The 23,687-nt window shown below is 45.0% G+C and overlaps 2 protein-coding genes across 4 annotated transcripts in view; both read left to right on the top strand.

The window, feature by feature from the left end:
- The first annotated feature begins 261 nt into the window (after nt 1-261).
- Nucleotides 262-9,851, top strand: RAB39A (RAB39A, member RAS oncogene family). The gene is made up of 2 exons (XM_083436855.1): nt 262-810; nt 7,626-9,851. The coding sequence occupies exons 1-2, from the start codon at nt 464-466 to the stop codon at nt 8,050-8,052; spliced, it is 774 nt and encodes a 257-aa protein (XP_083292981.1). The 5' UTR covers nt 262-463; the 3' UTR covers nt 8,053-9,851.
- Nucleotides 9,852-17,277: 7,426 nt separating this feature from the next.
- The window catches only part of CUL5 (cullin 5), a 33,349-nt gene continuing 26,939 nt past the window's right edge, over nt 17,278-23,687 (top strand). Inside the window, exon 1 of one of the 3 annotated variants that reach the window (XM_083438849.1) lies at nt 17,278-17,747. In XM_083438849.1, the coding sequence (XP_083294975.1) occupies nt 17,724-17,747 (24 nt within the window). In that variant the 5' untranslated portion in view covers nt 17,278-17,723. The remainder of the gene's footprint in view (nt 17,748-23,687) is intronic. The other 2 variants (XM_083438851.1, XM_083438850.1) reach the window with 2 other exon arrangements.

The following is a 23,687-nucleotide window of genomic DNA, read 5'->3' on the forward strand; positions in this document are numbered from 1 at the left end:
CCAATCCACGCCCACCCGACGGTTTAAAAGCCTCCTTCTTTTCCCATCCCAGTGGCAGCAAAGCAGTGGGCAGTCCCCGCCCTCCTCCTCCTCCAGCACCGCCACCACTGGGGGGAAACTGGAAAAAATAAGCCCACCCACCGCCCAATCGAAGGGAACAAAGGCGCGCCATCCGCTCGCCTGGAATCCTCTCCCTGCTCCGTCGCCCCCCGTCTGGTCTCCTCCGCTTTCCCCTCTCCGTTAGCAGGGCAGGAGGTAAGCAAAGGCAGCTCCATTTCCACCAGACCCGCCCGCCATCCCTTTCCCTACCCAGATCAGCCTTTCAGACGGCGAGAGCCCCGGCCCGTGGCTCCCCTCTCCTTCCCGCGCTGCTCGTCGAGTCCCCGCGCTCGGACCAGAGGCGCCTCCGTCCCGCCCTCCGTGCTTCCCTTCCTCCGCGCGTCCCTCCCTTCCTGCTGCGCCAATGCCTGGGATAGGGGCCGTGGGAGCTCGGTGCAGGCACCGCCCGAGGAGGCGCCCCAACAAGGCCGAGGACGGCGGCGGCGGAGCCCACCCGGCCGCCCTCTCCTCCTCCGGGGAGAGCGCCATGGACGCAGCCATCTGGATCTACCAGTTCCGCCTGATCGTGCTGGGCGACTCGACGGTGGGCAAGTCGTGCCTTTTGCACCGCTTCACCGAGGGCCGCTTCCCGGGGCCCATGCACTCGGATCCCACCGTCGGGGTGGATTTCTTCTCTCGCTTGGTGGAGATCGAGCCGGGCAAGAGGATCAAGCTGCAGCTCTGGGACACGGCGGGCCAGGAGAGATTCAGGTATAGCAGGCGCCCCTTCCCGCCCTCCTCCCGAGTAATATGCATGCTGTTTAACCAAGGGGTGTCTCCGGAATCCCCCTCCCTACGCTGACGATAGGCATCTGAGTATATGCAGAGTGCCTCCTCTTCGCCGCAGATCAGCAGCTCCGTGGATCAACCCCACCCGCCTTTCCCGCTCAGGGCGTGTTCGTGCGTGTTAACCCCTTGAAGGTAGTTAACTTCTTGCATTCATCCTTAGCCAACCTGCTGTCTTCCCAGCTTTTGGACTACAACTTCCATCAGCCGCGACCAGTGTGGTCATTGGTCAGGGATGTTGGGAGTTGTAGTCAGGAAAAATTCTGGAGGGCATCATGTTGACAAAGGCTGCTTTGAATGTGCTGATTCAGATCTCTAGCAACACCAGTGTAATTAGGTTTGCAGAAGAGCAGAGTCCCCAAGGCTGCCCCTAACATTTGGCACGGTGAGACAGTCACCTCAGGCGGCAGATTTGGGGGATCATTTGAAGGCAGTAATTAACTTAGGATGGCTGTGTTTCTACCCCTAGGGAAAGAGGCTTGTGGGGTTTTCTGCCTCAGGTGATTAAATAACTTGGCCACCTACAGGCACTATGCAGTTTGTCTGGGAAGTGGAAACCACTTGATGTTCTGCCTCAGGCAGCAAAATACTTGTGCTTTGTGGCACCTAAACAGGTTGAGTGTGACATCAGCTTTGGTGGACCGGTGTTGACTTCATCATCAGGTGCATGAAATGTGGTTCTCTGTGGGGATATATATAAGACACACGTAGACATACGCACTAGAGAAGAAGAAATGTCAACAATGGGGCCTCTCACATTTCAGGGCATTTGGGCCTCATCTCTTTTCTGCATCCCATGAAGCAGGTTCTAAACCACAAAAGCTTTTGCCACCCCCCCAACATCTGCTTGTCTCCAAGGAAGTCTTCTATATTTGTTCCAACAGGCTAATGGGGCAGCCCCCTATGAAATTAGTCACTGTTGTATTCCGACAACCATTCCTGTGTCTACAGCCACCCAGTGCCTCCGTCATCCAAGGCCTCTTTCTACCCAAGGCTTATTTTCAGGGAGGCTTTGTTTGTTTGTTTCATTCTCTTTCTCACAATAAGAACCATCAAATTTGGCTTCAGGGCGGACCAGATAAAGTGCATAGTTAACTTGGGGAACTCAGTGCCACTGGACAGCTTTAAGGGGGGAACAGACAAATTCATGGTGGATAAGGGCTATTAATGGCTGTTTACTAACTTCAGGGTCAGAGTCAGAAAGCCTCTCTGGGCAACAACAGGAGGAAAGGAATATTGTCCTAATTTAGAGCATAAGAAGAGCCTACTGGCAGTAACAAGAACAACAACAACAACAACAACAACAACAACAACAACAACAACAACAACAACAACAACTTTATTATTAAGCCCACAAGCAGGACCTGCATGCAACAGTTTTCTCCCTATTTGTGATTCCCAGCAATGTGTATTCAGAGACATGTTGCCCCCAACAGTGATGGTAAAACCTAGCCATTGCCTGAATCACCTCTGAATCTGTCCAATCCTCTTTTAAAGCCGTTTAAGTTGGTGGCCAATCACTATCCCTTGCAGAAGGGAATTCCATAGATTAACTCAGGTCCTCCATGTGAGCTTCCCCTGGCATCTAAGTAGGCCCCTCTAGGAAACAGGAAGCTGGACTCGATAGACTTTTGGTCTCATCCTTGAATTTTGGACTGGTTCTCCAGGCCTGCACTTCCAGTGTTGCTGCTCTCAGGACAGCTAACAAAGAATAAAAGTGATGTGAAACTACTAAAATCAAGCAAGAAAATAACAGCAACAGAGCAGCGGGACAATAATGCAAGCATAAAAACGCAGCAGCAGAATAATATTCAGACTGAAACTTAGTTTGAAAAAAGCCTAGGCTTTTTGTTGTTGTTTTTTAAAGGCCTCATGAGACTCATGCCTATAAACAAGTCCCAGCTCTTGGATATGTGAAGCAATAAGAATAGGAGTAGAAGATATTTTATTCACCACTCAAGGGCAACCATCCCCCAGACAGGTGGATGGGTAAGAAATCCCAGTCGGAGGATGTGCCTTTGCCTTGCTTCCCAAACTCTTGTTAAAATGAACTGCTGATTCCTGCTCCTAAATTTCCGTGTGCTTCCTTTGCAGAATTGCTTCTGCGGGGCCAGTTTGACTCCACTTTTCCCCATCTTCTTTTTGCCATCTTCTGAATAATCGGGCAGTTTGATTCTGTTTGCCAAGGCAAACCTTGGTTTTCTGTTCCACTAGGTGTGTTAGTTAACATAGCAAAGTTGGGATGGTTGGGTTATCAACAACCATTGCTGTTATGAACACCCACTTTGCTTATCTTAATCTTTACATTCAATGGGCACAGACCGTACTTTTTGTACTTCATTGCCATTTGGCTTCATTTCTCCCCTGCCAATTGCCAACAACACTTCATGCATCTGATGACGTGGATTCTAGACCGTGTCTAGGCTCATGTCACAATAAATCTGTTGGCCTACAAGCCACTGCCAGCCTACTGGTAAGTGTGGTTAGGACTGCAGCCTACGTCTGTATCCAAGTCAAAGAAAATAAAATGAGAGGCCAGTATAGACTTCATATATAATTGTAAGCTAGTAATTTAACATAACAATGCTCAACGTCAATTTATATTGAAATGAGCCATATAGATGTGTTGTTTGCTTTCTAACTTACCAATCAGAGAGACATGTTGGAAGAAATATGGCTCCAAACTGTTTTTGCTTCATTAACTAGCATTTGGCAGTTGTTTATGACAAATTTAGTCTTATTGAAATTATCACGTAGACCATTATTATAATTATTGTGTATAACATTCAACATCTGCTAAGGAAAATTATATGCATACTTGATCAGTTAAACAGTACATTGGAAGTACATTCAAATACTCTCAGCTTCTTGTAGCTGATCTACATGTGAAAATAAGTCAAACAGGACAATTCCTAGGATTATACCAATTGAGACTGCAGATAGCGGGTTGTTTTTCAGTGTTTCCTCCAGATAAAAATAAACCATTATTCACTCTTGTTTGCTTGTTTACCCATTTGATAGCTTGTGCTGCAATGAACTTTGGGTTAAACAGTAAGTGAGACTTGACTTGACTCCTCTAATGCAGAAAGCTAGCAGCTCAGGCAGAACATTAGACTAGAACCTTCTACCCAATGTTAGTTTTCTGTGGCAAGGACATTTCATTCAGACATGCAGTTCCCCATCTGAACTATAAAATGGTACAGTCCCAGGCACTGGTTTGGTGGTAAATTTAGAAGTTCAGGAGCTCCTCATCACAGCCACTACAGCCACATTTTAAAGGAAAGTCAAAAAAATATTCAGGCACCCATTTTGAGACATCATTTTATATGCACACACTGAAAAGCAGCAGTACATAGCATAATACCCACTTTATCAGACTCTACATAACTGCAGCAATCCTGTACATAGTTTCTAGGATATAAAGTCTATTGAAATCAGTGGTGCTTAACTTCTGACTGCATAGGTTCAATATGTAAAACTCACTGAACATTAATGAAATACCTTCAGTTGGCTGAACTGCAACCTTTGCCTTTTAATTACAAAAGCAAGCAGTCTTGCAATGAAGAGTTTGCCATTTAAATTGCTAGCTTGACATGGGAATCCCATCAAAGAGGCCCCCATCCTCTGTTTGATTATTATTATCACCATCCTCTGACTTCTATGCTAATCTGTTGCAAAGAAACTTGAAAGCCTCGTTATTACCTCATTCACTTGCCACAGCAAGGTGATTCGTTAGTCCATGATGCTCCTCCAGATAACACCATCCCTCCTGCTCTGAGCTGCAGTCTGCTGCATTTGCTCTCCACTATACCATAGGTTCGAAAGCACGTCAAAGTGCAAGTAGATAAATAGGTATTTCTCTGGTGGGACGGTAAATGGCATTTCCGTGCACTGCTCTGGTTCGCCAGAAGCAGCTTAGTCATGCTGGCTACATGACCTGGAAGCTGTATGCCGGCTCCCTCAGCCAATAAAGCGAGATGTGCGCCGCAACCCCAGAGTTGGAAACGACTGGACCTAATGGTCAGGGGTCCCTTTGCCTTTTTATACCATAGGTCTTGGGAACTCTGTAACATCTGCCTGCTTGAGCATGCAAACACAGAAGTTCATTTCAGCATCCTACAAACCCTCACAATCTCTTTAAAAAACAAGAAGATAATTCCTAGTTCTTTCAGTTCTGCAAGTAGGCCATGGTCAAGCGAACTATGCCAAAGAATGCTCTTGGCACCCCCAGAGTGAGTTTGGATACTTGCTTTTCTCAAACATCAGCACCTCAGTCCTGCACGGGAAACGCTTTGGAACCTTGGAGGAAATTCAGAAATGGTATGTGATACAGCACAGGGTTTCTTCTGCTCTGGGGTTGTGGGGGAGAGATAAAAATGCTGCTGGATGCCTAAAGTGGCCTTCTGGATTTCATCCAAAAGCTTGAAAATCTATGTCAGTACCTGAGGAATCCTCAGCACAGCAGAGGTTAGTCGATTAGGGCAAATGAGGCACAGCTTATGTTTCAAGCATATTCTTAGCCACATCATAAAGAAGGGAAGCAGGGAACATCAGCAGAGCCTTGTGGCACCTTAAAGGCTAACAAATTTATTATAGCATAAGCTTTTGTGGACCGTAGCCTCCTTTATCAGGTGTTTTCCAGCATCTGTCAGCTAAGAAGTACCAAATTGTTTGAAACAAAACGCAGTGTAGTCCTACGCACAACTGCTCAGAAACGCATCCTATTCCAGGGTTAGATACTGTAGGACTTACTCCTAAGTAAGAGTACATGGGATTGCAATTCTAATCAATGATTCTCTCTGGCAGGGTGCCCTACTTAGAATATACTCAAGGAAACCATCTGATATAAATACACTCTTAGGACCTGATCATACAGCATGATCATGTATGGGGGTACATTTTATTGGACACCTGCAAATTCTGATATGAATACAGTCATAACTTGGTTCTTGAATGGCTTAGTTGCCAATAAGCTCCCGAACGCCACAAACCCAGAAGTAAGTGTTCTGGTTTGTGAACATTTTTCAGAAGCCCAACGTCCAACGCGGCTTCCACTTGAGTGCAGGAAGCTCCCAATCTAAGCTGCACCTTGGTTGTTTTAGTGAATAGCTCCCGAGCACTGGACCAAGCTTCACTGGGAGGTTGCGCTTTCTGCCTTCCAGGAAGAGCATTGTGGTAAAAGAGAGACCAGCTTGGCCCCATCCATTGGCCAGAGGAGCAGCAGATACAGGGGGGCTTGCTCCCCACCTCCCTGCCAAAAACAACACTTGGTTTCACCTGCAGGTTGTTATGGGACTTCAGAGGTTGAGGGGAACGAACTTACTTTGGTCCCTTCCGTCAACCAGGTGACTAAGACTGGTGGATTATATGGATTTGGGGTTTGTGTGTGGATGTGTGCATGATCACAGCCCCTTAACAAGCGGCCTTGAGGACCGTTCAGATGCAGTAGTAGCCAGTGTGGTGGGCAGACCTGTGGAGCCAACCTCCCTATTGATGGGACCAGGGGTAGGGCAACTGCAAGGTCATACAATGGTGGGAGTCCCAGAGTGGCACAGCCTACCAGTTCACCTACCCAGCCCCAGTCAAACCACTGCCCTGCTCAGCCCCAACCAAGTGCTGGTGGGAAGGGCGACAGCTCCATAACTTTGTCCCATGAGACTGTCTACTGCCGTTCCATTGAAAGGTAGAAAAGAAACCTTATCTAAATACATAAAGGTAAAGGACCCCTGGATGGTTAAGGCCAGTCAAAAGCAACTATGGGGTTGCAGTGCTCATCTCGCTTTCAGGCCGAGGGAGCCGGCGTTTGTCCACAGGCTGCTTTCCAGGTCATGTGGCCAGCATGACTAAACCTCTTCTGGCACAGCGGAACACAGTGACAGAAACCAGAGCGCACGGAAATGCCGTTTACCTTCCTGCCACAGTGGTACCTATTTATCTACTTGCACTGGTGTGCTTTCGAACTGCTAGGTTGAGAGGGGCTGGGACAAAGCAATGAGAGCTCACTCCATCATGGGGATTCGAACAGCCGACCTTCTGATCGGCAGCCCAAGAGGCTCAGTGGTTTAGACCACAGCGCCACCCGCATCCCGTACAGTGAGCTGGCTTGGCCATTGCAGAGAATTAGGCTTGCAATCCTGCTTCTGTTGCATCCTTTGGTCACATTCACAGCATACATTTAAAGCACATGACATCCCCCCAAATAATCCTGGGAATCATAGTTTGTTCAGGGTGTTGGGAATTGTAGTGTGTGGGTGTTCTAGCTTAGAAACTATTGTTGATGGTTGGGGAGGAAGGTAAGGAAAAGTTAGATATGCACCGTAGCTCACATCAGATGCCTCTCTATTTTCTCTTCACATAATTTGTAGAATAATTGCAAAAAAAGACTGAACACCACTACCGAATTAGAGCAATTCTTCTAATTTGTCTTTTTAAAAATGCCAGGATTTCATTTTGTTCTGAGATCTTCTCCAGCTCACAAGGACAGTGGCGTAGTGTGGGGGGTGTAGGGGGGGCCGGCTGCACCGGGCGCAACATCTGGGGTTAGGGTTAGGGGGCGTAAATCCACGGGTTAGGGGGCGCAAATCCACGGGTTAGGGGGCGCAAATTACTTGCCTTGCCCCGGGTGCTGACAACCCACGCTACGCCACTGCACAAGGATCCTCCTGTCTTTAAAGAAGTAAACGCAGACAAGCTGGAACGTTCTTTCCTGTTGAGCATGTTTCTCCCCTTTTATTTTGCAGGTCAATCACACGTTCTTATTACCGAAATTCGGTAGGAGGCTTGCTGGTGTTTGACATCACTAATCGGTCTTCTTTTGAGCATGTGTACGATTGGCTTCAGGAAGCTAAGATGCATGTGCACCCTTTCCAGATTGTGTTTATCCTGGTGGGACACAAATGCGACTTGGAGGCGCAGCGCCAGGTTACGAGAGAGGAAGCTGAGGAACTGGCATCCGCCTGTGGCATGAAGTACATAGAAACATCGGCCAAAGACGCCACGAATGTTGAAGAATCCTTCACCGTTCTCACTAAAGACATATACGAACTTGTGAAAAAAGGAGACATTTCGATGCAAGAGGGGTGGGAAGGGGTAAAAAGTGGCTTCGTTCCAAATGTTGTACATTCCTCAGAGGAGGCTACCTCACTCGGAGACCAGTGCCCTTGCTAAATCGCTTGCATGCCAAAGAAGCGTAGTATATCAGGTGTCTGGAGAACAAGGCCCGGTTATACAAAATATTATATATGAAGATGCATTAGATCTGGGGTAAGCAATATCCACTGAGTTGCTTACAACCCCTACAATACTTATGTGTGGCCTGCACGCTCCTATAAAGATCCTGAGACTCACAGCTTTTGATTAAAAAGCAAAGTACATTTCTGGTAATTAAATATGGGATGGCAAAGACAATGAAAACAAAGAGAGGCAGGTTGGAAAAAAAAAGTTGGGATGCTTTGTTTTCCACTTGTGATTTTTTGAAGTATATCTCAAAGATTTCTTTTTTAAAAAAAAAAAGCAGTCTCAGGTTTCTTCAGCCTTTGTTGCTAGTTTTTCAGAATGTTGAAACAATGGGTTTTTGTCACGAGAAGTGCGGCATATCCGCCACCCTGAGGTTTGGCGAGCACTCTGTGCATGAAAATGATATGCAAATTACATGAATTATCTGCAGCAAAAGTCGTGCAGTTCTGCAACAATCCTCTGGTTCCTCGTGTATTTTTTCGAGGAGGTCCTTGATGCTGTGATCACGTTGCATAAGCCTACATGGGATCATGAACTCTGTTTGTGATCGTAGTGGCCTATCCAAATCACAGAACGGAAGTTACCGGTAAATGTTTTGCTTATTTGTATCATATAATAGGGAGCTTTATATTTCACAGTGAATCAGTTTGCTTGGGCTGGACGTGATGCGATTTCCAAAAAATTGTGCAGTGTATTCTCACCCCCCAAGAGCTTTGTACTGCTGTCCAACCCTCAAGGAGGGGGTCGGGGAATTGCAAAACTGGGGAAGGGATACTGGGCAACCCCCATACATATCCACAAGATTCTTCCCTTGCTGTAATATATGCAACAATGCTGCCAGCAACAAAGCTGAGTATTTCATAACTATAAAGCAGAGGCAGTGAGACTCCAGGAGGTGGGAGAGGCATCCCTCCTAATTTCCTTCCTCCAGGAGACATTTATATATTATATTTATTTGGCACTTTTCTCACTTTAAGTTGCCAGGGACACATTTATTCTGCATCCAGTGTGCTCCCATCGCTGGCTTTCGAAACCTCAGCCACAATGCATATCTACCCTGCCATTTCTTGAGCAATACTGCTGTTTGATGTGCTTTCCGTCAAACTGGATTTGATCCGAATGGAAAACTGAAACCACATTCACTTTGCTGTGTGCATTTGAGTCTGCCATTGCACACGCACGGATGACGGATGATACAGGAATTTGGAATTGGTGGGGAAGCCAAACATTTAACGTGCATCCGATAAAGACATCCCTGCCTCCTTTCTGATCTGCATGATGGCTGCAAATGTAAATAAAATTCAGTGGGGGAAACAAGCTCTCTTATGTTTTCAGCCACTAATGTCTGCATAGGCTTAAAACAAGTCTATTCCCTATCTTCCTTTGCCCTCTTTTCCCCCTTTTATTTGCTTTTCAGCCGACCCGTGACTGTCCCAAACTGCTCTCAGCCATAGATTTGATTGGAAGACAGTCTGATCAACTGGTTTCTTTGCACTCTTCCCCACTGCCAGCTGACGTCAACATCTTGTAACTTCATGGATACCTGCCAGGATGTTATTAGGTTTTTTTATGTCATTTAAAAACAAACCTGTGCATTTCTGCACACCTAGGGAATCCCCTGTCTACACAGAAGCCATTTGCTTATTTTTGAGTGGCCTCCTCTTTCACTTGTAAACCACTGCTTTCATTATGACTCAAGGGAACAATATATATAGATATTTATCTATCACGGGGGGGGGGGGGAATGCTTAGCAGCAAGGTGTTTTCTACAATGCTCTTATTACTGTTTTTATTACGTACAAGCTTTTAAGACATCACATTTTGAAAAGAGGTTAAAATAAAACTATGGACTGTACTGTATGCCTGATGAATCCCAGATTTGATTCACTTGGCCTTATTTCTGGGAAACGGCCTGTTGAAGAGTGTTGCCTTGTTCTGTCATCTCTTGTGCGACTTCGCTGCAAACATCGAGTTTTCCTTCCCACCAGGGCCTCTCCATAGACTGAAATGGTGGGGAGGCTCCATGCATGTATGGGAAAGCTTATACACACAGGTAAGCCCTGTGCAAATCGTAGCACATATGGGCTTTGCATCAGTGCCATGTACTCTTCTATTGCATTCCTTTGCTCATGTAATAAATGTATAGGAAGTAAACCGAATACAGTTGCGCCATCACTTTTGATATTCCTGTAGCAATGGAAAAAATGTTATAAACATCAATATATTTCTGAATCTTTAAAAGTGCATGGAAGAAACACTGTTTACAAGAACATATTTTCTCTCAACGATCTATGTAACTACTGGTGGCTTAGATACAAAATAGTTTTCTCTGTTGCCAACTGTGTAAATAAACCACTTAATTTGCCTAATGGGTAAATACATAATTCCAAGTATAAGAAGTTCCTTTCAGCCGGCCTTGCAAATAAGCCCATAAAAGGATCACGACCAACAAACTAATTAGTCATACATTCCTCTTGTGTGAACCGGTGGTATCCAAAGTACGAGAAAGTCATCCAGCCGTGATGGAAATCGTGACCAATCCCTTCACTAATCAAATACAGAGGATGAACTCCTGAAACAAAACTGGAGACTTTTGATTTAAATTTGTATTCACGTTGCTGTGCTTTCATTGTATAATTTCACCATTGATCAACCTTATGTGGCCAGCCTGTCATCTTGGCATGCAAGTACTGTATATCCCAAGGATTTGATTTCTAGTGCAATACACAACTGACATGTGCATTATGGAAAAGTCTGCAAACACAGACAAGAAAGCATGGTCACTGCAACCATTGCCATAGGAACAGTAAAGAGTTGCCACAGGAAGTACGAGGAGTCAGTTTGAAGCCTTGCACTTAGGAAACACTGATATTTTCCTCCTGCTCTGTCTCAACCACATTTGGAAAGAGCACAAAGCACAGCAGGAAAAACTGGTCAAGCTAGAGTGACCAGAAGCCAGTTTAAAGGGAAAACTCTGACCATCTGTCTACTGGCAGAAAAAGTGTTGTAGTTATACCTTTGTAATTTCTAAGAGCATGCCTTGTGAATTACAGTTGGATCAGAGGAACTCAGCAGTCAGTAGTGCCATACTTAGGGGAAAGAGTACAGCTTTTGCATTAGGTCTGTCCTAATTTCAGTCTGTAGTTACATGTTCTTTCAGAGCTAGCTTGGAAAATATTTCCACACACACCCCTGAGATGCTGCAGTCAAAAGTAACTGGCACTGGACTAAATGGACCAATGATCTTGCACGGGCAATCCCCAAAATGCTTAGAGATGTCTCGTTTTGCCCTGCATGCTTCCTATCACCTACCTCATCCAGTTTTCCCAGGAATACTCATGCACACACATATATCCATGTGCAGGAGTATTGATTTATTTCCACATTGAAGCTTTTGGTGTAAATTGCCTTGTGTGGCATTCTTTGTGTGGCATCTCCTGTCAGTTGTATGCGAGTGGAATTAGGTAAATATATTCAAGAGATACTTCTGTGTTTCAAGTTTAAACACCAGAAGAACTCATACCATCACCAATCATTTTCAAGGGGGTGTGGAAGAAAGATGCAGTTTGCGTTGTTATAGAATGCTATGGCTCAAAAGACTGGGATGCATTTACAATTCTCAGTACGAAGTCCAAACACTGCACAGGTTGTGGGTGGGTGATGGGGATGTGAAACACTGTAGAGCAATTTATGCAGCCTGGTCTCTCAAACATAACTTACTAGTTTTTATTTCTGAAGTTGCACTGAAGCATTCAGCTGGGAATCATAAGACAGCGCTCACACTTCCTGCTGTATTTATCCAGCATAATTTCTGATGGTATAGTCTACTCCTATTTATCCAGCATAATTTCTGATGGTATAGTCTACTCCGTAAATCCTGCTGTGTTCTGTTTGTTTATTACATTTATAGTTCACCTTTTCCCCAAGCAGCTCAAGCTGTCATATATAATTCCCCTCTCATTTAATCCCCACAACAATTGTGTGAAGTAGATTAGGCTGAGAGTAAGTGACTGGCTCCCAGGGTGACCCAGTGAACTTCCAGGCTAAGTGGAGATTCAAACTCTGGTTTCCAAGGTCCTTGACCAACACTCTAACCACTACTCCACACTAGCTCTCCATCTAACTGGTGTTCACTGGGGCTTACTCCTAGGAAAGTATACTTGGGATATTATCCGAAAAGTACTGACTGCAATGGCGTAGGCTGTGTAATAAACAAAAATCTGCCCTTATTCCTTAATGGGTACACAAGAGCCCTTACAGAATCCTTTGTAGGTTCTCCATCAGTCGAAGAAAATAACAGAGGCCAATCAGATAATATTGAGAAGCAAAGCAGCTAGTAAACCTGATCTTTATTGAACTGTTGCAACAGGGTGCTCCCCTCACACGCAGGAAAGGAGGAGGACCCAGAACCAAGGTGTGCCTGCCCTTATATAGACATTTTAAATTCCCTGCCCTGGAGCTTAAGACCACCCCTCCATACATCATACATATATCACAGAAGGGGTGTAACCCAAGACCACCCCGCACAAACATCATACCTACATCACAGAAAAGGTGGTCTACAACAGAAATTTGAATGTTGTAGTTTTTCCTGTCTGCCAGGTTATCTGATAATGCCCTATCTGATTGCCTTTCCTGGTAGTCTGGCTATTCCTTTGAGATGGTGATTTCTTAATTCCGCCCCCCCCCCCCGCCCTTCTTGCAGAGCAAACATTTGGTCAGTTTGGGAGTCAAAATGGTTTCAGGGCGGTCTTCCTGTGCTGCTCCAGACATGTGGTCCCCATATCTATGTACGTGCTAGATTGGTACATTTATGAACATTTAATATATATATATATAAGACCTTAAATTTTTTATTTCAGCTGCAATCCTATACCCACTTGCCTGGGAGTAAGACCAACTGAATGCAGTGGAATTTACTTCTGAGTAGACATGTCTACTCAGGGATGCAGGTGGCGCTGTGGGTTAAACCACAGAGCCTAGGACTTGCTGATCAGAAGGTCAGCGGTTTGAATCCCCATGACAGGGTGAGCTCCAGTTGCTCGGTCCCTGCTCCTGCCAACCTAGCAGTTCAAAAGCACGTCAAAGTGCAAGTAGATAAATAGGTACCGCTCCGGCGGGAAGGTTTCCATGTGCTGCTCTGGTTCGCCAGAAGTGGCTTAGTCATGCTGGCCACATGACCCGGAAGCCATACGCCAGCTCCCTCGGCCAATAAAGCGAGATGAGCGCCGCAACCCCAGAGACGGTCACAACTGGACCTAATGGTCAGGGGTCCCTTTACCCTTTACCCTTTACCTTTAGACATGTCTACAATTGCCACTGTTAGCTGCAACTTCTGTTCAAAATTAGAGAGTCCACATCATCAGTCTGGTGCCCTACTGAGTGTCAAGAAGTCTGCTTATATATTGATCCAGAGCAGATTCCAACATACAGTTAGCAGAGAAAAAAAAATTAGCACGTTGCAGGATTCCCCCCCCCCAATAGACCAGAGGCAATTAATATTTCATCCAGCAGAACTGAAGGCAAATGAGCATAATGGCCACAAATCCATACATTTTCAGTATTGGTGTTGTCCATAAGAAATTCAGTTGCAGCAGACTTAACTTAAATTTACAATAACTTACAATAAGACTAAAACTTTAACACTATATACAAAACACCACACCAGAAGGAAAGAGAAAGTGAAACCCAGGCTCCTTCTGACCTTATTATTATAGTCAGCATTAACACTGACAGAAGGAGATAAGAGAATCAGTTTAAACTAGCTGTACTCAGCTTCTCTGAAGGAATAATCCAAACATTAGGAATCTTCAGCTTGTTTTTAGGCAGAATAGAAACTTCCTTGTCAGCTAGGAGACTTCCAGCTTGCACCAGCTTGTACCACACAGAGAAGCTTCCAGAACCCTCTTGAATCAACTAGAATAAGAAAGATCTCTACACTTTAAACCAATACTTTCTGTACCAAGAAACGCAAAGTGACAATGAGTTCCAGACCATGGTCTAAGAAGGACATGTGATGTGGCCACCTTGCTAAAGCTAAGCCAGCCTGCATCAGGCCAGGGTCTGGAGGGCAGACCCCTGTAGACAGCGTTGATTTCCGTGATGAGATATGTGTTACTGGAAAAATCCGAGGGCTCCCTTGGACAAAAAGTAAAGACACCAACCAGAGTAAATTGGAGCAAATCAGCAGCCTGTAGGCTTGGCCTTTATTGAACTGTTGCAACAGGGTATTCCCCTCACTTGCAGGAGAGAGGAAAGACACAGAAAATGGTGTGCAAGACCTTATAAAAACTTTTGAAATTCCCATCCTCTAGGTCAAGCCCGCCCCCAGAAACATCATGCATACATTACAGAAAGGAGGGGTTGAGGGAGGAGTTGTGGTGGTAACCTGAGTGTCCTGTCACCTGGCTGGTTCCCTTCTACCCCTCCCCATGAGTCATTTTCTGAAGACAAAAGGTAGTCACAGTTTCCTGCCCCCTGAGGGAAGATCTGATCATTGTCCTTTGTTCCAGTCCATGCTGAATCCACTCCCATATGCAAGTTCTTTGTGATCTTGATTGTCTTCTGTCTGGGATCACCAGGGTTGGCATAGCAACTGGGCAGGGCTCCTGTGGATGTGCTGGTATGGTGAAGGGATTATGGCGCCCTGTATCAAACCTTCCCCATTTTGTAGTCCTTCCTTCATGGAGTAAAATAAAAGTGGAACAGTGCAAATCCGATGTATGGTTGATTTTCTATGAATTTATAACAGAAGTGTAGCGTATGTAGTGTGTGAGTGTGTGTGAAGTTTGTACAAACTGAATGATGGGGGGGGGGGTTTCCTGCTACATATGCAATCTAAATATAACATAGTATCACAATGGCTTACTATATATGCCATGTGCCCACTTATGAGAACAGGATGCTGGACTAGGTGGGCCACTGGCCTGATCCGGAAGGTCTCTCCTTCTGCTCTTACGGAGCTTTTGAACCAGGCCTAGGAGCAGCCCCACACAGAGCTCATTGCAGGAATCCTGCCTCAAAGGCTCCAACACATGGGCTACAATGGTCAGGCTCCCCTGTCCAGGAACGGCCATAGCTGGAGAACCAGATGATGCTTCGTAAAAGGCACTCCTAAGCCAGAGGGCACTTGGGCCACCACTAGTGGCAATTATCCCAGCTCAAGTTGGTGATGTAGGTACCACCGTACAATAATTATTTTGCTTAATGTCAAAATAGGTCTCTATCCAGTTCCCAGTGTGTAAAGACCAGTTACACCCAGTTACACAATGTTGTTGTTGTTGGCATCTGTCTGTCTCAGGACACCATGAAGGAGTGTGCCTTTGGAGGTGGAGCCAAAATGTTGCAGCGCCCGCCGTAGAGACCGATACCGGAAAGACATGTTTGGATGCAGCTGGGGCAAAGGAAGCCACATATAAACATCTATCTGTCATTAAAATACACAACAAAACCATCAGATTAAAGTATACATTGTGGCAGTGAATCCTGGAAGACTGGCTTGCTGCCTTTCTGGCCTTTTCCTATGTATCTGGCCGGGGACTGACTCCAGCTACAAAAGCTGAGGCTGCGGAACAGTATTGCTTAGGGGTTTTATTGTTGCTGCTACCAAAAAAAATAAAAAAATTCCTTCCAGTAGCACCTTAGAGACCAACTAGGTTTGTTATTGGCATAAGCTTTCATGTGCATGCACACTTCTTCAGATACCATTGTTGCTGCTGTTATGGACATTAACCTTTTGTATTTTTATTTTCTAGATCTGATGATGATATAGGTGGAAATTGTTCTGATTTGGCCATGTGTTTTTTGAGGTGTTATATTTATTGCTTATAACTGACTATACTCTTGGGGTCCCTTCTGACTCTAAGATTCTATGGTTTTATTTAGCTGAGATTCCTGCATTGCAAGGGGTTGGACTAGATGACGCTTGGGACCCCTTCCAACTCTATGAGTACATATATTTTTTTTGCTATGTTCACAGTTGTGGGCAAATCTATTATTATTATTATTATTATAAGTGTAATGTTTTATTTTGCTTTTATGTATGTTGTAAGCCAACCAGAATGGCTGGGGGCAACACAGTCAGATGGGCAGGGGTACATATAAATAAGATTATGACTACAGTGGTACCTTGGTTCTCAAACACCTTGGTAGTCAAACAACTTGGAACCTAAACACTGCAAACCTGGAAATATGTGTTCCAGTTTGCGAACTTTTTTTGGAAGCCAAACATGCTCCATTTTGAGTGTTACACTTCTGATTTGAGTGCCACACTTCCGTTTTGAGTGTTACACTGAGGTCTGTCTGTTTTTGCTATTTATTTTGCATTTTTGCGGCTCTTTTTGTTTTTGTGACTGTGTGCAACCCAGCTCAGCTATTGATTGTTTGATTGCATGACTGCACTACATTGTTTAAGGGACGCATGTGGCACTGTGGGTTAAACCACAGAGCCTAGGACTTGCTGATCAGAAGGTCAGCAGTTTGAATCCCTGCGACGGGGAGAGCTCCCATTGCTCGGTCCCAGCTCCTGCCAACCTAGCAGTTCGAAAGCACGTCAAAGTGCAAGTAGATAAATAGGTACCGCTCCGGCGGGAAGGTAAGCGGCGTTTCCATGTGCTGCTCTGGTTCACCAGAAGCCGCTTAGTCATGCTGGCCACATGACTTGGAAGCTGTACGCCGGCTCCCTTGGCCAATAAAGCGAGATGAGCGCCGCAACCCCAGAGTCGGCCGCGACTGGACCTAATGGTCAGGGGTCCCTTTACCTTTACTACATTGTGTATTGCTTTCATTTATGGATCAGTGGTCTCCTTAGATAGTAAAATTCATGTTAAATTGCTGTTTTAGGGGTTGCTTTTAAAAGTCTGGAACGGATTAATCCATTTTGCATTACTTCCTGTGGGAAAGCGCACCTTGGTTTTGGACCACTTTGGTTTTGGAACGGATTTATGTTTGAGAACCAAGCTACCACTGTATTATGACGATGCTGGTAAGTCGCCTAGGAACATGGAAAGGCGGTGTGCGAATAAAAACGATGCTGCCACAGCAACACACACACACGCACACGTTGAGCTGGCAGCCTTCGCCACACCATGAGGGAACACCGTCGAGGCCTGCGCTCCGTCCAAGATCGTGGCGAGGCAGGCGCGGCCTCCGCCCTGCAGGGGCCGCTGTGGGCCAGAGCCGCTCTCCCCTCTCGGCGGCGGGCCATCCGGCTCCTCGGCGCCGCATCATGTGGGCTCGCCCAGCCCCTCGCGAGGAGCCGGGCCGCTGCCGCTGCTACCGCCGCCTCCTCCTCCTCCTCCTCCTCCTCCAGTGCCCGGAGTCTCCCGCTGTCTGGGCTGGTTCCGCCATGAGGCGCTGAGACCCGAGGCAGGGGAGCCGCCAGGAGCCCGTCGCCCAGCGGCTGAGGGGGCCGGGTGGACGCCGAGCCGAGGCTCCCCACACGGTTCCGTCCCGCGCGGGGCGGCCGAGACCATGTAAAGCGGCCCCAGCCTGAAGAACCAGCCCCGGACGACGGGGGAGCAGCTGCCGCCGCCGCCGCCGGCTTGTGAAGGCCCCGCAAGGGCGCCTGTTTCTCTCTGTGTGTTGTGTGTTTTGTGGGGAACATGGCGACGTCTAATCTGTTAAAGGTGAGAGAGAGGCAACCCCCGGCCTGGTTGGGCGGCTTGCCTGCCTGAGGGAACCTCCGGCCTTTGGGGGTTGGGTGATATGTGGGGAGGAGCTGCCTGGCTGATAAGGAGAGGGAGGGATATATATATATATATATATATATCACAGCACATTTACATATATATATATGTTTGTGTGTGTGTAAATGTAATGTGCTTTGATATATATATATATATATATATATATATATATATATATATATATATATATTGCTGTGCTGTGTGTGTGGTGTGGTGTTTTTTTCAAAGAACCGAGGAGCACTTCCGACAAGTTTGCTCTGGATCTCGGGAGGATGCAGTTAAACACCCCCGTTGGCTTATTGCAGCGCCGCCGTAACAAAGCAGAGATATCATAGGCAAAACATATCGGCTTCTGGGTGCCTGCCTAAAGAGAGACCCGACTGCCAGGGTTAGGGTTACATGGTAGGAAGGCGGAGAGCCGTGAGCCTGAAGGTTGGAAGCCTGCACCGAAAGGCTGAAAGTGAACAAAAATGCAACAGACTCCTGTTTTGGGCTATGTCTCATTTTTCTAAACTAGGGTGGAGCACATCCGACTTAACCTGTGTGCATCTCTGTGTGGGCGCATCTTATAAGTTGAAGGGAGCGTTGCATTCCCTTCACAAGGTTTTTCTCGATTTCAGCCCCTGTGTATTGCAGGGCGAAGGCAGGGGAAGAAACAGCATTTGAGGAAAATGACAAGTGCTCTAAGACATGGTGGTCCTAAATGTATTCTCCGCACCCCAGCCTCCACCCCCCTCCTCCAACCATCAAGGGTTTTCAGTGGGGCATATGCAGGACAACTTCTCACTGGATTTTGCCCCCCCCCCCCCATCAGATTTGTTGTCAGCCACTTTGTTCCCCTTAATCATATCCAAAATTTTCTGCTGGAGGTGCTTACCTGCCTTTGCACATTTATTATGATTATTTATTTATTTATTTGAGTTATACACTGCCCTTCATCAAAAGATCTCAGGGCAGTTAACATCTGCTTCCCAGTTGCTATCTTTTTCCCTTTCCCCTTGAACTCCATGTATCCTACAAGAACTGCCAGCCTTTTGCTTCTGAACACTAGTTTGTTCTGATGTAAATGAATCCCATCTTCAAATGGAAGCATGGACTGAGAAGGGTGATGAAATACTACAAACCTTAATGTCCTCTTACACTCCACGTTTGGGATCCTTTCATCCCTTTCATTAATTAAACTGAAAGCAGAGGATGGGTAAGCTGTAGAAGGCAGGTAAAACTCAGGCTAGGAACAGAAGGACTGGAGCTAGGAAACAGATTAGATAACAAATCAGGAGCATAGGCAGTGAGTGGGTGAGTGTGTTTGGGGACATAAAAGAAAAACAAGTGCTCAGTATTGTAATTGAGTTGAGAATTGGAGATGCTGAAAAAAAGAAAATCTCAAAAGGAGTAAAGCTGTCAAAGGAAAATAGTGCAGGAAGGGTGGTAGTGGAAGTGAGTATGTGGGGGGAGAGTATTCTTAAAACGCACAGATGTAGCAGCTTGTGTGTGTGCAAGATTGTGTGTGTTTGTGAATAGCAGAGGGTAGCCAGTGTGGGACCCTCTGGAAATTGTGAACTATCAACAGCCACAGCAAGCATAGTCAGTGGCCTGGAGTGGTGGGAGTTCTAGTCCAACAACATCTGGAGGATACAGCCTTAGCCCTTCCTGGGATATAGCAAAGTGGCAATAATTGAGGGTAGGGCTGGAGAAATCTCCAATACAGATTTTTCCCCTCCCCCCATTCTTATGTGTGGCAGACCCATTAAATTTGATTTTTGTCCCCAAACTCTGAGACTGAAATAAAGAAATTTAGAATGTTTTCCATTCCTGATAGGTATTGTAACAAATTGTCATTTAATCACTAGGCTTGGGTGTTATGCATTAAGCAGGTTGGCACTAGCTTTTTTGAAAATTGATGTCTGGTGAACTTGTTTTAAGCTAAACACTGCTGTAAGAGGTTGTAGAACATATAGGTATATTTTATTATTTGCTTATTAAATGTTTATGCTTCTAATATAACTTAAATCTCTAGTTTAAAACAAAAATACAGCAAAAAATTCCTAAATATGAGATAAAACATGTGAGAACGTTATAAGCTATTTTGCTATAGCAAAATAAAAATACAGTAGCCAAAACCTATTTGCTTTATGCAAAATGTACAAGCCCAAACCATTGAAAAAGTGTTATTGTATTAAGTGACTTATTTGATAACTCTTGTCCCCTGATCATGTTGCTGTCAAATGATAGGTTGAGAGAGGACAACAGACTTACTTTTCTACCTCTTGTTGATAAATAGATTTGTAAAATTATTGTAATAACTTTCAGGAGAAAGTATACTCTTGTGAAAGTTAACCTATGCCTTTTTCCTGTACACATCAAGATATTCATAACTGGAGAAATGAATGCCATTTATCCAGCAGATAATTCAGATACTTTGAAGTTAAAATATAATCAGAATAGGTTGTTTCGTGAAGGTGAAATTTCAGTTTTCACTGTTTTCTGAAAATTATGAAAGAGGTTTAAGTTTTGCCCTTGTCCGAATTTGTAGGTATGTATAACCAAGAGAAGGGATGTAAAATAGTGCCCATGTAGAAGTACAGTGTTTTCTTCTTGAAACAATACTCTAAAAACATCTCCAACATTAAAATTAAGTACATGCAAACCTAAGATCAAGCAGGTTGAAATATTTATGCTTTTGATCTTACTTTTGATAGGACTGGGATTATGAAGTGAAATATGAGGCTGCTTTTAGAAAGAGGCACTTACCTCAGAAGTCTTCCAAGAAATATATAGTGATACCAAATTGAAATGTCGAGGCCATGATGGCTGTAATCCATCTGTCAAACTCCCTTTTCTAGAGCATGTACTTCTAGAGCAACTACACATTAGTTTATCTGTAGTAACAGTGATGATGAAGACACCCCATCTGAGTGTATGTGCTGGGGGATGTCAACTTAGTAATAGAGCCATACCATGTATGGTAGGCTTTAATGGCACTGGCTCTTTAAAGTCTGAAGAACTTTAATTGCCCCAGAGAGTACAGAAGTTTGCCATCCGTGCACAATAGCATTCTTGGCAAATAAAGCCCAACCTCTGAACTGCTTCCCAGTTACCTGTAAATGTTACCATGTGGCTTTGGAATAGGCTGAGCTATTAAACTAGGTATGGTAAAGACACTGTTTCTCCCTACACGTCACCATCTAGTTGGAGTTCTCCCGTTCTTTCTGCTAGCAGACAGGCACTTCTCGCTCTCTTTCTAGAGCCATTTTTTCTTCTTGTCTTTCTATTGAACACAGGCAGGTTCTTGGCTTAGTCTGCAGGAGCCAGGTCAGATCAGTTCGTTCTTTTGCTCTGACCAGGGCAGGAGAAACAAGAAGTTAAATAAATAACCATTGGCTGTTTTTCTAACTTAGTCCCCTTTTCTTCACCTTGTTACGGAGAACATGCACCCAGCCTCACAAGTGCAGATCAGCCCTTCCTTCCTACTCAGAAGCTATAAGTATACAAAAGGGACAAATATGCCCAGTCATGAACTTCCCTTTTGGCTTTCTGTCCTTTTGCCTCCCTCATTCCCTGCCTTACCACTGGTCTTTGCCTCCCTCTCCATCTGGTGGTGAAATCCATCTCCTTTCCTTCTTTAGGCCTGAGGCAGGTATTTGAGATTGGCTACCAAGTGCTGGATCTCTGAGGTTTGTTAAGATGCCCAGGCCTAAGTGAATGCATTATGGACAGTGTTCATATGGCTAACAGCTATAGGCTGAATTGGTATTCATTTACATAGGAGTATGTCTCATTGACAACAGTGCAGTGATGTCTGAATAAGCCACAATACAAATATATTGTGGCTTCTTTCTCTCTCCTAGGGTCCTCACTCTGGTGCAGTCTGTAGCAGCCATCATCACTTGTCCCAGCCTCTCTATAACCCCTGATTTCCTATGTCGCCCAGTCATTGCTTCTTGACTCCATCTCCTAGCCCAAGTCAGTCTTGTAAATTAGGCAGTTGTCACTTTCCTATCTACCGCCACCGCCTGCTAAACTCCCTAAGTTCTGACTTCGGCAATAAAATGCAGCAATAAAACAGATGCTAATGTGTTGTAACAGTAGGACCAGAATTCTATTGATTTGCAATGAAGCCATATTAAAGCAGTCTTTGGGCTTATTTTTCATGTTTCAGGCATCTATAATGTTGGCTCCTAGAACAAATACAGTGATAAAAAGCCATGTGAACCCTAGTAATCAATGGAGATATATGATTCCTATAACATCAGTAAATTCTTAGTATTTAGTATACAAGGCTCCCATGAATAACCACAACATATGATGCTGTCATGGGTATATAAAATGGGTAGATAAAATGTTTTCTTAGTATCAGAGTAGCTTCTGGCATCTGCTCAACATCTGAGTAACAGTTCCTCTTAAATTCTCTGCCAATATACATAGTGAATTTGTTCACCCCAGCAATATGTATCTGGATGAAAATGTTAACTACTAGCTGATAGTACCCAGTGTTGCTCAGAAATTTTATGAAACCAAGAATTACTGAGTTTTATAAATGGATAATTTGTTTTTAGGTGAGTGCACACACCCTCATTGGCCTGATCTCAGAGCCCAGATCAGCCCCAACCCGAGTGACACCCAAACTGGACCTGAGCCCCAATCATTTTGGCTACAGGACTAATGCTTATTTAGGGTTTTAAAAATTCCTATACAGTCAGGAGCGGGGCAGGGCAAGGAGACATTGTACCTCCCCTCCACCCCACAGACACTGCAGAGAGCAAGAGAATTAAAGCCTAGTGGGTGGGTGCTGCTTCACCATCGTGTTCCTTGCAGGGAACCCACTGGTGAAGCAAACCTCTGCAGCCAGCAGACTTGTACCCTTGATGGGTGGCTCCTGCACTGCTGCTGTATGTACTTGACTGCTGTGCCAGGCATGCCTGCCCACCCCTCACCGATATCATTTCCCCCCAAGGTGTCCCAGTTCATTGTGTTGCAGGGTCATGGCACTTCCACTGACAACAGCACCACCTCCCACTCCCACTATCTTCAAATGTGTCCAAACTGGTGTAGGTTGAAATGGTTCTGTCTACCATTTTGATTCAAAATGGCCTGCAGTGATTTCCAAACATAAACGAAAACTCTCCTCCATCTTGGGATCCATCAGATTTGGTGATGATATTCCAAGCAGCATCTGAATGCATTGAGACAAACCACGTTCTAAAATATACTACTACTACTAATAATAATAATGTAGAATAATATATATATAGAGAGAGAGAGTGTGTGTGTAGATGTGCCTTATGTGCTAGTGTCACTCTTCCTAGAAAAGACTGCAAATCAACTTGCCTGGGGTGGGGTGGAGGGCTGCTGTTCTCCGCTACCTATGAGAGAGACTGGAGTGGATGGGGACAAAAGATGTTTGCAGAAGGTATTCAGAGTCTGAGGTTCTACAACATGTCACAATAGGCTACCTGCAGTAGCTTAAGGTAAAAAGCTAAAATTTTGCCTGCCATGCTGTGCTAGAAGACTGGCTAGAATTCTTCCCTTTTGTCCCTTTGTATTACTGCTGTGTGGAATGAGGCAATGGCAACTTGTTATATAGGCATAATTGTGCCAGTACAGTTAAGGTGGATAGGTAATGAAACTTTATACCATTGTAAATGCAGAACATTCTCTGTGTTATTAAAATCCAGGCAATTTGTTCAAATTGTCTGAAATTTAGCATGGGTTTTCTCCATGTTGATACATTAAATGCAACCAGCTTGCTCCATAAGCTAGCTATATCTGAAGAGAACTGTTGAGGAACAGTCAAGTTGCACCAGTTCCATTTCCCTTCATTTGAGGCCATTTTTGCTCTCCCGTAAGATGCCATAGAATCATATAATTGTTGAGTTGGAA

This window comes from Podarcis tiliguerta (genome assembly GCF_965153285.1).
Source record: "Podarcis tiliguerta genome assembly, chromosome: 4".
Lineage (NCBI taxonomy): Eukaryota > Metazoa > Chordata > Lepidosauria > Squamata > Lacertidae > Podarcis > Podarcis tiliguerta.

Coding starts and splice junctions, on each gene's coding strand:
- RAB39A (XM_083436855.1), top strand. CDS start 464: ATGCCTGGGATAGGGGCCGTGGGAGCTCGGTGCAGGCACCGCCCGAGG. Junction 811..7,625: donor GCGGGCCAGGAGAGATTCAG/GTATAGCAGGCG, acceptor TTTATTTTGCAG/GTCAATCACACGTTCTTATT.